This window comes from Dysidea avara, chromosome 4, assembly GCF_963678975.1.
Source record: "Dysidea avara chromosome 4, odDysAvar1.4, whole genome shotgun sequence".
Classification (NCBI taxonomy): domain Eukaryota; kingdom Metazoa; phylum Porifera; class Demospongiae; order Dictyoceratida; family Dysideidae; genus Dysidea; species Dysidea avara.
The window spans coordinates 19,184,008-19,196,823 of record NC_089275.1 but is presented as its reverse complement, the minus strand read 5'-3'; the positions used below and the strand labels follow the sequence as shown (position 1 = coordinate 19,196,823).

Genomic DNA, 12,816 nt, shown 5'->3' with positions numbered 1-12,816 from the left:
ATATCATATCATTGAAAAAACCACGGCAACATCCAAAATGCTAGAGCAATTAATTCTGGAAATTCAAATTTTTGTCCGTTAACCAGATTTTTGTTAGTGAACTTGAGCCATCCTCCCGTTGGTAAGATGGTACTGAATCTATTTGATTGTAGTGTGGGTCCAGGTGAGAGATGTCTAAATACCACAATTTATATTCTCTCTTGATTGCCTCCCTCCCACTGTTTTCTGGACTCTTTAGGCCACTTAGCTATTGTATTTCAGATCCACTGCCTAAATTTGGTCATTATTATGAGTTTTCACCATTATTTCATCATCTCAATGTTTTAATGATTGCGGCTACAGATGTTATGAACGAACTTGCTTCATAGAGACTGAATGCTGAAGAATGGGCAGAAGACCAATGGAGAAAGGACTATTTAACTCTTTCACTTCTCAAAATAATAATTGTAATAGTAAAAGATTGAAATACTCTAATAGAGCATTCAGCTATCTCTAATAAAACAGTCAGGTGCATGTAGAATTGTAATGAATAATTAGCCACCTTCCCCACATTGGTTTATAGGGTAACTTTCTTATCAGAATTCTACTGCTGCTATTATCGACTGTTGCTTTTTTTTTACTTTCATGCAATTTGTTCAATTATCTTTGTAATTTGCCTTAATAGTCCGGCAGAAGAATGGGCTTTTTTGGCTGAACCTTGCAATGTGGTCTATAGTTTATTTTATGTCACAAAATATTTCTCCATACTATGGACTACTCAAAACCACCTGCTGGACCTCTGTCAGCATTGGGCAAATTGGGATATTAACTCAGGAAATTCTAGTATTTTAGTCATTCCATGCTAATTTATCAAAGAAATTAAAACATTAACCCACTCTTTTCAAATTTCTTAAAAATTGGCATAAAGACAGTGCATCATGAGTCAAAGTCATACACCAAGTTTCATTTGATTCCTTTGATCACATTCCGTGTTATGCCTGTTTGCTTTACTGTAGGTATTTTACTGCATTTGTGATTATGCAATACTTCTAATATTCAACTATACAATGAAACCTGTCCAACTGGATCACTGTATAATAAGGCCACCTGATTTAAACTGACCATTGTAACAGTCTCCTAATTGTTATTTGTGTACACAGTGACCTTAACATGTTTAATGCAACCACCTCCTTAATAAGGCAGGCCTGGCAGAGGTAACTGGAATGAACAAGTTCACTATTACTTTTATGTTGAGCGATTAAGTAAATTTATACTAGTTAAATTAATGTAATCTCATTAACTAAATGGTTTTAGATATAAGTAAATTCTCTAAGCTTTGTTTTCAACATCAACTTGACTTTCTGCCTTGAATAGAGCACATGTAAAGTAGTAAATGATAGGATCCATGCCAAAATAGCCAAACTGCGGAACAGAATAGCCAAACTGTGAAGTAAATCACCAAGAAATTGCTCCAATGATCAAAATTTCAGCACAGTTGTAGCACCACTACACCTTTTGTACAGCTTGACTGTTATGGATTTGTTGTAACCGAGCACTGTCCCTGCCTACCACTGTAATTCATAGAACACTGGCTGTATACGTACATATACGCAATATACATGTGTACATTCAGCATGCACTATTATGAATTATTTGTAAAACCAAATTTGTGCTGCATACTGAATATACTGTGCGCCACACACATACTATGGCAGGCTATTGCTGACCCCAATATATATGTTGTTGATAAATGCCAATAGAAGAAATTGTTAGTGGAGCAAATAAGTGGCAGCAGGAAAGACTTTTAAGTCTAGTTTTGTTTATGGTTTATGCAATATAATGCAATGGATGCTCTTAAAGGCTGGATTTGTGTCTCCCACACATAATTGTATGAATAACTTTGTTTCTGAAGTTTTTCTTCTTCCAATGCTCTATGTTATGGCTCACAGCTGACAAAATTTCAATCAATAACTTATTTCAAATCTAAATTAAGTTATGAATCATTGCAATGGTAAAATTTGGTATGTGGAAGACCTTTCTTGCAAATTTGGTCACAAAATGGCTGGTACATTGACCACTTTTATATCATTGAAATTTCTTGCATGCCAAATTGTAAGGTTACCAAAAGAGGAGCAGCATACAGGTGTAAGAGAATAACATACCGTAAAGAATTTGATTTAATAGCCATTTCAGTGAAAATAACAAAAGGTACAGACAGAAGTGATTGAGAACAGGCATAACTTCAGTACAAAGGGCATGTCATGATCTATTTACTGTACACACAAAAATGTTGATTAAGAGGTAGCACACAGTCATACATACATGTGTGTGTGTGCCCTATGTATATAAAAATTTTAATAAGCTAGAGGCTCTCACGGCACTATTCTGTACACCTTAAGACTTCACTATACTGTTCTTATTGGAAAATGTAGAGGCTCTCACAATACTATTCTGAGACCCCACTGTACTGTTTGTATTGGAAAGTTGCCTGATCTCAGAGGTTTAATTGTATGTGTGTTTAATACAAATGGGACCTTAGACAAATAACGGTGTCCACATTTCAGAGTATATAGGGGGTACAAGAGGCAGCTGCTGTACTGCATGGATAACCACATATGATGCCCCAAATAAGGCATAACTAATTCCATTATTTCTTGAAAATAAGCTAAGTTAGCTAGATGATAGTGGAACAGGTGTGAAGAATCTAAATACCAGGCAGTTAATAAGCATAGATGAAGAACACACATATGCTATTCACTGTATAGTGAGTGCTTTGTGACATACTCTGCAAGTATATGACAAGTACTAGTTTTTGAGCTTATACATTTGATGATCTACATACACGTACATTAACTTCTTTATGTATAAAACTCAAATTCTATCTATAGCACCAATGTTATGGTTAGATTTTGAACATTTTGTAATACTGCACCTGATACATTGTTTGCACTTCATGGACTTTAGCTGGAGAAAGCATGTATTAACTAAGCTTTTCCACACCAGCAAAGCCAAAAAGAGACAAACCATATTGTCATCGAGATAATTGATTCTATCATAATGATTTAGAAGCATTCAACAGGAAAAGGCCAGAATTAAATTTCCTACCAGAAAACTGTGTTTATTCTCTCAAGTCTAAAAGTAATGGTAACCATTAAACAAACATTTTTTAAATAAGCAAACTAAAGAAAGGTAAGAGAGCAAATGTGACTGGGCCTGTGAATATAGGGCATGTGAGCATATAAAATTTGCCAAAATTTAATCTCCCATAACTTTATGTACCAATGTGCTATAGCTTTGACAATTTAAGCAGGTATTAAGCAATTGAGATAATTCCTGTTGTGTGACAGGGTGTAGTTTACGCCTGCAGGCCCTGTGATAGTTATTGAAAAATACATAACTACGGTATGCATAATGATGCTTTCAGGGATTTATGGGACTATTTAATTATTCAGTTTTTTTTCTGACATTAATTGTAATACCTCAGCTTTGTTAAATGGTCAAGTTATCAAACAATTTTGGGTAAAACTGAAACCCACAGAAGCTATTTTGTGAAATTTGTATGGTTGCTATGCAGCTAATTAAACTTTGTTTGCTATGGCGAAATGCCCAAGGCTGACATCTGTCCAGCAGGTGGAATATTGTTTTAGGTATACAGGACAATCCAAAAGTGCATTAAAATAAACTATAGACCATTTTGCAAACTTCATCCTGCTGTCTGCCGGACTATAAGTTGTTGCATTTGTATCCATGTGTTTTGTGTCCATGTGTTTTGTGTCCATGTGTTTTGTGTCCATGTGTTTTGTGTCCATGTGTTTTGTGTCCATGTGTTTTGTGTCCATGTGTTTTGTGTCCATGTGTTTTGTGTCCATGTGTTTTGTGTCCATGTGTTTTGTGTCCATGTGTTTTGTGTCCATGTGTTTTGTGTCCATGTGTTTTGTGTCCATGTGTTTTGTGTCCATGTGTTTTGTGTCCATGTGTTTTGTGTCCATGTGTTTTGTGTCCATGTGTTTTGTGTCCATGTGTTTTGTGTCCATGTGTTTTGTGTCCATGTGTTTTGTGTCCATGTGTTTTGTGTCCATGTGTATTGTGTCCATGTGTTTTGTGTCCATGTGTTTTGTGTCCATGTGTTTTGTGTCCATGTGTTTTGTGTCCATGTGTTTTGTGTCCATGTGTTTTGTGTCCATGTGTTTTGTGTCCATGTGTTTTGTGTCCATGTGTTTTGTGTCCATGTGTTTTGTGTCCATGTGTTTTGTGTCCATGTGTTTTGTGTCCATGTGTTTTGTGTCCATGTGTTTTGTGTCCATGTGTTTTGTGTCCATGTGTTTTGTGTCCATGTGTTTTGTGTCCATGTGTTTTGTGTCCATGTGTATTGTGTCCATGTGTATTGTGTCCATGTGTTTTGTGTCCATGTGTTTTGTGTCCATGTGTTTTGTATCCATGTGTATTGTGTCCATGTGTTTTGTATCCATGTGTATTGTGTCCATGTGTTTTGTATCCATTTGTTTTGTGTCCATGTGTTTTGTATCCATGTGTTTTGTATCCATGTGTTTTGTATCCATGTGTTTTGTGCCCATGTGTTTTGTTTCCATGTGTTTTGTATCCATGTGTTTTGTATACATGTGTTTTGTATCCATGTGTTTTGTGTCCATGTGTTTTGTATCCATGTGTTTTGTGTCCATGTGTTTTGTATCCATGTGTTTTGTATCCATGTGTTTTGTATACATGTGTTTTGTGTCCATGTGTTTTGTATCCATGTGTTTTGTATCCATGTGTTTTGTGCCCATGTGTTTTGTATCCATGTGTTTTGTGTCCATGTGTTTTGTGTCCATGTGTTTTGTGTCCATGTGTTTTGTTTCCATGTGTTTTGTATCCATGTGTTTTGTGTCCATGTGTTTTGTATCCATGTGTTTTGTGTCCATGTGTTTTGTATCCATGTGTTTTGTATACATGTGTTTTGTGTCCATGTATTTGTTTTGTATATTAATTACGAGTCTTTGTAATGATTGAGTATGTAGTGAAGTGCCCCACACTGGAAGATGAGAAAAGACAAGTGCTCCAGTTAAAAGTTTCAGTAATTCGGAACCAAGCCAATGACAGCAAATAATATACAAATAGTAAGACATTTTCTTGTGGACTTGTGAGAGATGGTGGTATTATGATAAAAATACTAGGTCAAGATACTTCTGAATTATAACAACTTTCAATCTTTTTTCACTACCAGATTACAAATTTAAACTACATAGCTATTTCTGGCCATTTAATACAGAATATCACTCATAATCAAGAAGTAAAGGCTGCATATACGGAAAATAGTTTTTTTTTGCTAAATTTATATATGTGACTGGGCCTGCAAAATAGAGCATGTGGGCACATGATTTTTGTCTACTTTTTTCAAACTTCCTTCGCTGCATTACTTTTTATACCATTATGCTATGGCAATGCATCTTTTAGCTCTTAGTAATCATTTAGTTGGTTTTATGAAGAATGCAAATAATCCAGTAATGAGACATGACTTGTAGTGTGACAGGGTGTAGTTCGTGCCCACATGCCCTGTTTTTGCAGGCCCGGTCACATATCTACACCAAATCAGACAAGCTGTAAAAAGGATGCACCCCCCACATCTGAAAAGTAGGGTGAAAAAGGTGAAATCCAAGGTGATAGCTGTGCATGATGGTAGGCTATATAATATATCATGGTAAAAATTATGACAATTCATGTGAAGTTGACTTGTGCTGCCTTCTCCATGGCACTAAATTCACCAATATTGTTGTATTTAAACTTTTTGCAATGCCTTAACCTACTATCAGGAGTTCATAATATAAACTATTATAAACTCTTGAGAGTATCTTACTACTATCACAACCATTTCTTTGTCACCAAGCACCTTGGATTTCACCATGTCTTTTTGGGGGGCACACCCTTTATTATAGCTTGGCTATTTTGGTATAGATATCACTTCTTTTGCACATGCCACCAGTGAGTTTGTAATTGTGTTGCAAAATTGTGGCCGTGTGCTGTTTTTTTTTTGCCTCTAGCCTTGCAGGCAGACAGGCAGGCAGGCTAGCAGACAGACCAAAATTAGGGTTTTTGGCAATTAAGAAAAAAATTTAATATCCAGCTGTTTTCATGTCTGGATTTAAGTAAGCCGAAGGCGATGCACAAGACTATTCAGTTAAAGTCATTTTCTTCATGTATCATGTTTCTATGATTGTTTAAAATTGCAGCATCATGGGCCATGCCCATCATTTTAAGGAGGAACCCTATTAAACAGTACTACCATACTGTTTGACATTTGGGAAGCCAAGGGTTTACTACCTGTGTATAGAGTGGTACCACCTGATGTCACGGTAGTTAAAGAGAGTAGTGCAACAGATATTCACAGTAGTTCAAATTAATTTGATGCGAGTTATAGCTGATATTTAGAAAAAAAAATGTGTGTGCACAAGGCAGGATTTTGACACTTTTATAAGAATGATAGAAGAGTCCCACGACATTTAACTGTATCGACAAATTGCAAACTGTACTAAACAGCTTGTCATTCTTCCAGTTTATAGAAGTGTTGTTTGGTGACAATCCAGTTGATCCAAAACAGCCGTTTCCCCGTTGAGGCTCTGCCTTCTGCGCAAACCCTTCAGTGCTCAACTGGTAGACTTGATAATAATATTATAGTATAAAACCAGCCTGATGCCCAAATAATCTTTCCCAATTTCTGTTCTATATCTTGTGAAAGTTTCATGTGGAACAAAGCCAAGTTGTGGCCTCCTGAAGGAGCCTTTCCATTGTCAACTAATGAGAAATTTAGATTAGAATAATGATGAAACTTTAATGCATATTTAGACCTCGAGCTCCGCTCATGAACACATACACACACACCATACATATGTATAGCTCTATAAGTAGTAGCAAGTAGCAAGAGTAAAAAAAAATTATTTTACTCTTGGACTTATTGTTCATCAGGCTACAGCCTATGGCTTGGTGGTCCTGTAGACCTTCAGCTGTCATGCTGTGAAGTTTTAATAAACAAAAAGATAAATATCATTACAATTGGGTTGCTTGCAAATCTGCAAAAATTTTATACATTGTTGAATGTTAAAAGTATTTTCCCCTTAAAATATTTAGGCTAATTATGGTATAGCATAATCAAAACAAAGGTGTGTTCATGGATTATACAATTAAATACTACAAACAACATAAGTAGCTTTCCAGATCATTGGAAAGCTAAGCCATAAGCCACTGATGGGCCAAAGGGCACTTCCAATGATTTGGAAAACAACTAAAAGTTGTTTTTTTGTGGTGAAAATGCATATAGCTAGCTGCTGTATATGTATACATAGATGCATGTTTCCATTATATTCTCATTGAAATTATACATCAATATAATATGGAACATATCAAAGTGATTCAAAATTTTCTCTTGGAAAATAACAAAGTAGTGGTATTCTTTCTAGAGAGATAGACGAATGAAGAAAATGAAAATATGTCTATAAATTAAATTATGCTTATAATTTTTATGTGTACATGCAACATACATACATACACATGATTACAAATTATGATGCATTTTATAGAAACATTAACAGAGTATGCATGGCTACAATCATTACATAATAAAACATCACATTAATTTATACATGCACATGGATTTTCTAGGATAACAGACAAGTAAAGTGTAAGCAGTAGAAATAACAATGACAGTATTTTAAAATAATTAATATGCTATGCAGCTTTAGAATTTTAGTATAAGACATTAAAATTCTATTATTGATGGTTTTCTAAGCTTGGAAAGTTCTGCTTGCCCCAGCTCTACTAAAGTCAGATTGTAGGCTTTAGATGTGTCCTGGCCACCCATTTGAGCAATGCCACCAATAACAATGATGGAATTGTTGCTGATTGTAGCTACTGCAACTCTTCCCCTGCGTGATGGTAAGGTAGCTATTGTCTTCCATGAGTTATAAGAACTGTCATACATTTTGATGCAATCTGTTGATTCTTTACCACTTCTGTCACGCCCACCAACTATCACCGGTGGAGATGAATTAGGTAGTACAGTTATAGACCAGTAAGGGTGAGTTGGAGTGAGCTTAACCCATACAAAATTTACAGATGTATCTTCATGGTCGACTGATGATATAATGTCAGTAAACGATATCATAAACGGCACATTGTAGCGATGAACTTCGTCATGATGTCCAACAATGATGAGCTGATCATCACAAGTAGAAGGAGTAAAACCCCACATTGGTACTGGTAATTTCAGTAATACCCTTTTCCATTGAATGTTTTCTCGCCAGTTAAGTATTTCAATATCATCTCGTGTTATGTATGTTTCATCTTTTTTTCCACCAAGAACAATAACATGCTCCAAGTAACTAACCACTCCAGGTTGTCTCCTAGCTAAGAGCATATCAGGATAACAAGATATCCAGGTTTGGTTGTCTTCATTGAAAGTTGACACTTCATTTGTTACTTTATTTGTAGATGAAAGATATCCGCCAATAATGGCTAACTTATCACCAATGATGTGAGGAATACCATCCCAGTGGCCTGATGGTGGTAGTGTGTGCCAGTCATCTTTATTTACATCATAGACGTACAAGTGGTGAAAAGTATTGTCAAAAGAACTAGAAGCAGTTACAAAGATTTTATCATCTTTAGCAGCAACATTTGCAAAATTCATGGGAACAGGAAGATCAGCTAATCTTGTCCACTTAAGAGTGTATGCACCACTAAGCAATGATGGAATTAGTGGTGGTGCATCCTAACAATACAGTCATACATATTACTAACTACTTAGTCACACTGTGCATGTGTATACAGGAAATTACAGATACATGCAGTTTCAAGCTTTTATTCAACAAACTCTCTGTTCTGTACTAAACAGAATGCATTATTTTGAAGTCTTATAATTGCATGTCTATTGTGCTTTTTTCACCTATTTTTCTTTCCAGTTTTTCTTTATTTTCCATGTATTTCTCTCCATTTTATTTTGCTCAGTATTATAATTAATTTTATGATAATTTTTATTTTTCTACTGTTATGCAGTGGCGTAGCCAAGGGTGGGCCTGGGTGGGCACATGCCTACCCAAATTTACTTAGGACAGTGGAGCCCATTCGCTTATGCTATTATGAACAAGAGACAAGTAGCGCATATCTTGCATTTTTGTTGTAAATCAGTAGCTGACATTGAGATAAATTCAATAGTTACATCATGTGATCTGAGTGCTTTCTATTCAATGCACAATATCATGTAAACCTAATTTTAGGTGGGGAAGAAGAACATGAGGGAGGAGGTACTTTTACATCTATGATGAGTAACAGCATGGGTTCTTTTGTTGGCAGGATTAGTGATAGACGAAAATTAAATTCTCTGATGCGAGTAAAGTTAGTTGGAGGCAAAAAATTGCAATTGGTGGCTGAATTAAGCCATAAAATTATCCCAAGAGTAAGGTTGGAGTATAAAGGGTTAGTTAAAAGAGAACAAGACAAGGAGGCGTAATAAGTTATTTTTCATTTCTAGCTTCTATATCATTCAGGCAGTAGCATTAGACTAGTGAAATAAACTGCAAGAACAGCAGCGTATAGCTAGTATAATTATTAGCTAGCTACATACATTTATGCACTTTTGAAAAACACTAAATGTATGTAGAGTCAGTCCACTAAGGATGGACTAGCATTTTGTACTAGTTAGTTACATGGGATGAAATGTGCTGGTGAGAGTGCCCACCCATCCCTTAAGGTCTGGCTATACTGCTGGTTTTATGAGAGTACAGAGTATATAGCTAGAGCTTACGAAGTTCATTTCATTTAATCAATTCTTGGCTGTAACAATAGTAATTGTACATGTCTTCACGCTTACACATGTAAAAGATTTTATTTAGCTTTCAGCTACTGAAAAGATTTCATGACATTCTTGGACTTGCAAAAATAATTTAACACAATATCCATTGATGCAAATGCATTGTATATAGTAGATGATACACAAGTATTATTAGGGATTAGTGTTGTTTTGGTTCTAAGGTACTAGAACTAAAAGTACTTTAAATTATTTTTAATTCTAGCATACTAAAACTAAATCAAAATTACAAGGTGTTATGGTGCTAAAGCTAAAAACCAATGGAATTTTTGGTTAAAAACTAAAACTAGCTAAAGGAAAATTTCTTGAACTTTTGGTTCTAATACTAGTACTAAATTAAAAGATTTCAGACAAAAGCAAACCTGACAGTACATTCTAAAATGCAAAGATCACTGCCAATTCTCACAATTTATTGAAGTTGCTTATGCCTGCAAGTGCAAGTGAAGTCATAAAAAATATTAATCTTATTTATGTGTAAGTTGTCAACAATACAAAATAAAACTACTAAAACCAAAAGCTTTAGGAGGGTATCCAACGCCTGTATTGCCCCTTCAATATGCACTGCATAATACAGTGGATCCTCACTAATCCGAACAGCTCTGTTCTCAAATTGACAAAACTTTGTTCAGATTAGTGAATTTGTTTGGATTAGTGAACCCATTGATTATAATACAGAACCTAGTTCAATTACTCTAATAGAACATACACTTGTTGCAAAATACTCTAATAGAACAGTCATTTGCACTGTTCGGATTATCGAGCGTTCGGATTACTGGAGTTCGGATTAGTGAGGATCCACTGTAATTGTGCAACATATCCGAATATTTTAGTATAATTTCAGTAAACTCCAACACATGACTTCGCCATGAAAGACTTGTTGATAGGCATTGATATACCAAAGCAAAGACCTGCAAGCACTTCAAGGCCCTTATAGCTCTTGAAGCAAGTTAACAGCTTTGGTGATGATGACTATTGCATAACATTATTACGCAGTGCATTTTGAAGGGGCAATACAGTGTTGGATACTCTCTTAAATATATATATTCCGAACTCTTGCTAAAACTAATACTAACTAAAACCCCTGTACACTAAGGGTACTAGAACTAAACCAAAATGATTTTGTAGTACCAAAACAACACTATTAGGGAAACTGAATGGAGATTTGCACTTTCTCACAAAAAATATTGACCGGAAACCAGCTTCAAAATACCTTCATGGTGCTCTGACGGTATTGGTTATGCATATAGAATCAAGCCCAAAGGTGTCTTCGCAGTGGCTGCAAAAAGGCTTATGATAAATGTTTGCAGTAAACAGAATTTTCTACCGACTGACTATACTGCCTGCCTGATGCCTTCAGACAAGCATAATTACAGATAATACTATAATAATACAGGTTTGATTTTTTTCACTGTACAATAGGTGAAAATCGTTTCAATACGTGCAATAGGTGAAAATTGTTTCAATGCATGTACTAGGTGAAAATCATTGGACACCAAGGATTGAGGACATTAAGATGGCCTTTAGTAAAACTGTAGTAGTGTTTTCCTACATCGCAAAGTTTTCTTTCTCAAAAGCCTCATTCTATCAAAACAAGTTGCAGGAAAAAACAAGTACAACAATTAATTAGAAAGCATATAGGACTAGCTAGTTACAATAAATAGGAAAGAGTTTAATATGTGAATTTTTAAAATTGCAAAAGCTATGTTAATAATGTTTACTGAAACAGGTAGCTAAATGAAATTCACAAAAGTTACAAGATTTGTGAAAGTATTTCACATGAATGTTTGCCTTGGCTATGGCAATGAGTTGCAATACTTTTCTCCCGAGAAATGTAGTGTGATTCATTGCCATGTCAAAGTGGTCTATTGTATTTAGTCACATTACACATGCATGCAATTTAAACAATGCATAGTGATACCTACCTTAATTATTAGATTTTGCTGCAACCTTGCAACATTTCGTGTTTGTTTCAATGGTATGTTAAATGTGGTGCCATCATATGGTGTTTGTGTTGCACATTTATTCTTGTCTCTCTGAATTCTTTCAGAAACAATTTCCATAGTTGGTCTTGCAGCAGGATCATCGTTAAGACACTCCACCACCAGTGGCTTCACCATTGTGAATTCTGTCTCCATTTTTTCCAGGTGCTCTAGACGTTTTTCGGCTTCAGACAGGGTCACTGCATGGCAATTAAATTTCTTTTGAATCGAGACTCTAGGCCACTTCTGGCTAAATACATAGAGAATTATTCCAGCAAATGAAAACACATCCATTGGTGTAGAAATCGGATCTCCAGAAAACACTTCAGGTGCTATGAAGTCAATAGTATAATCTGAAGACGAATAAGGCAAGTACTCATCTAGTATTCCATTAGCCAGAGCAATGTCACTGATCTTGGCCACAAAACAACCTGTTAATAAGATATTGTTAGGAAACAAGTTCTGGTGGACAATGGGAGGATCATAATTATGAAGATAACGAAGTCCAAGGGATACATCATGCACAATAGAATACTTGATATGGACAGGAATATCTTGATGATTATTCACAAAGGAAGTTAAGTTATAGGACATCATCTCCATCACCATTGCTGGCAGAGATACGACAGCTGAACGAATGGGGTAATACACACCTAGGAACTGAATGACGTTAGGATGACGTAATTCACTGTATAGGACACACGTCTTCAAAACTGACTCTTTGATCTTCACTTGTCCTACTTTATCGACAGGGCTCGAGTAAATTTTCAACTGGATTTCTTTGGCTGCACAGATTTTACCAAGGTAGTTGACTGCATAAACTCTACCGTAAGTTCCACATCCTAATTCTTTATCATAGATCTCCGTTACTTGCTGCAAAACTAGACTTGTACTTGTTAAATCATCAGCGTTGATCATCTCACATCTACCACTATCACAGATGTATAGTAGTCTGTACATACAATTATCTATGCCACCACAAAGGGTCTTATTCTATTTTACGGC

General features: G+C 35.6%; 2 protein-coding genes across 3 annotated transcripts; both read right to left on the bottom strand.

Annotated features, from left to right (window-relative positions):
- Positions 1-3,557: 3,557 nt before the first annotated feature.
- Positions 3,558-4,913, bottom strand: LOC136253638 (involucrin-like). The gene has a single exon (XM_066046302.1). The coding sequence runs from the start codon at positions 4,911-4,913 to the stop codon at positions 3,558-3,560; it is 1,356 nt and encodes a 451-aa protein (XP_065902374.1).
- A 2,570-nt stretch (positions 4,914-7,483) lies between these two features.
- On the bottom strand, positions 7,484-12,815 carry LOC136254054 (uncharacterized). 2 transcript variants are annotated; one of them, XM_066046712.1, is made up of 3 exons: positions 12,515-12,815; positions 11,755-12,471; positions 7,484-8,737 (listed from the first exon to the last, which is right to left on the bottom strand). In XM_066046712.1, exons 2-3 carry the CDS (start codon positions 12,418-12,420, stop codon positions 7,727-7,729), a joined length of 1,677 nt encoding a protein of 558 aa, XP_065902784.1. In that variant the 5' UTR covers positions 12,421-12,471; positions 12,515-12,815; the 3' UTR covers positions 7,484-7,726. The 2 variants fall into 2 exon arrangements, with proteins under 2 accessions (XP_065902784.1, XP_065902783.1); XM_066046711.1 differs by having other exon boundaries at positions 11,755-12,815.
- Between the last annotated feature and the right edge of the window lies 1 nt (position 12,816).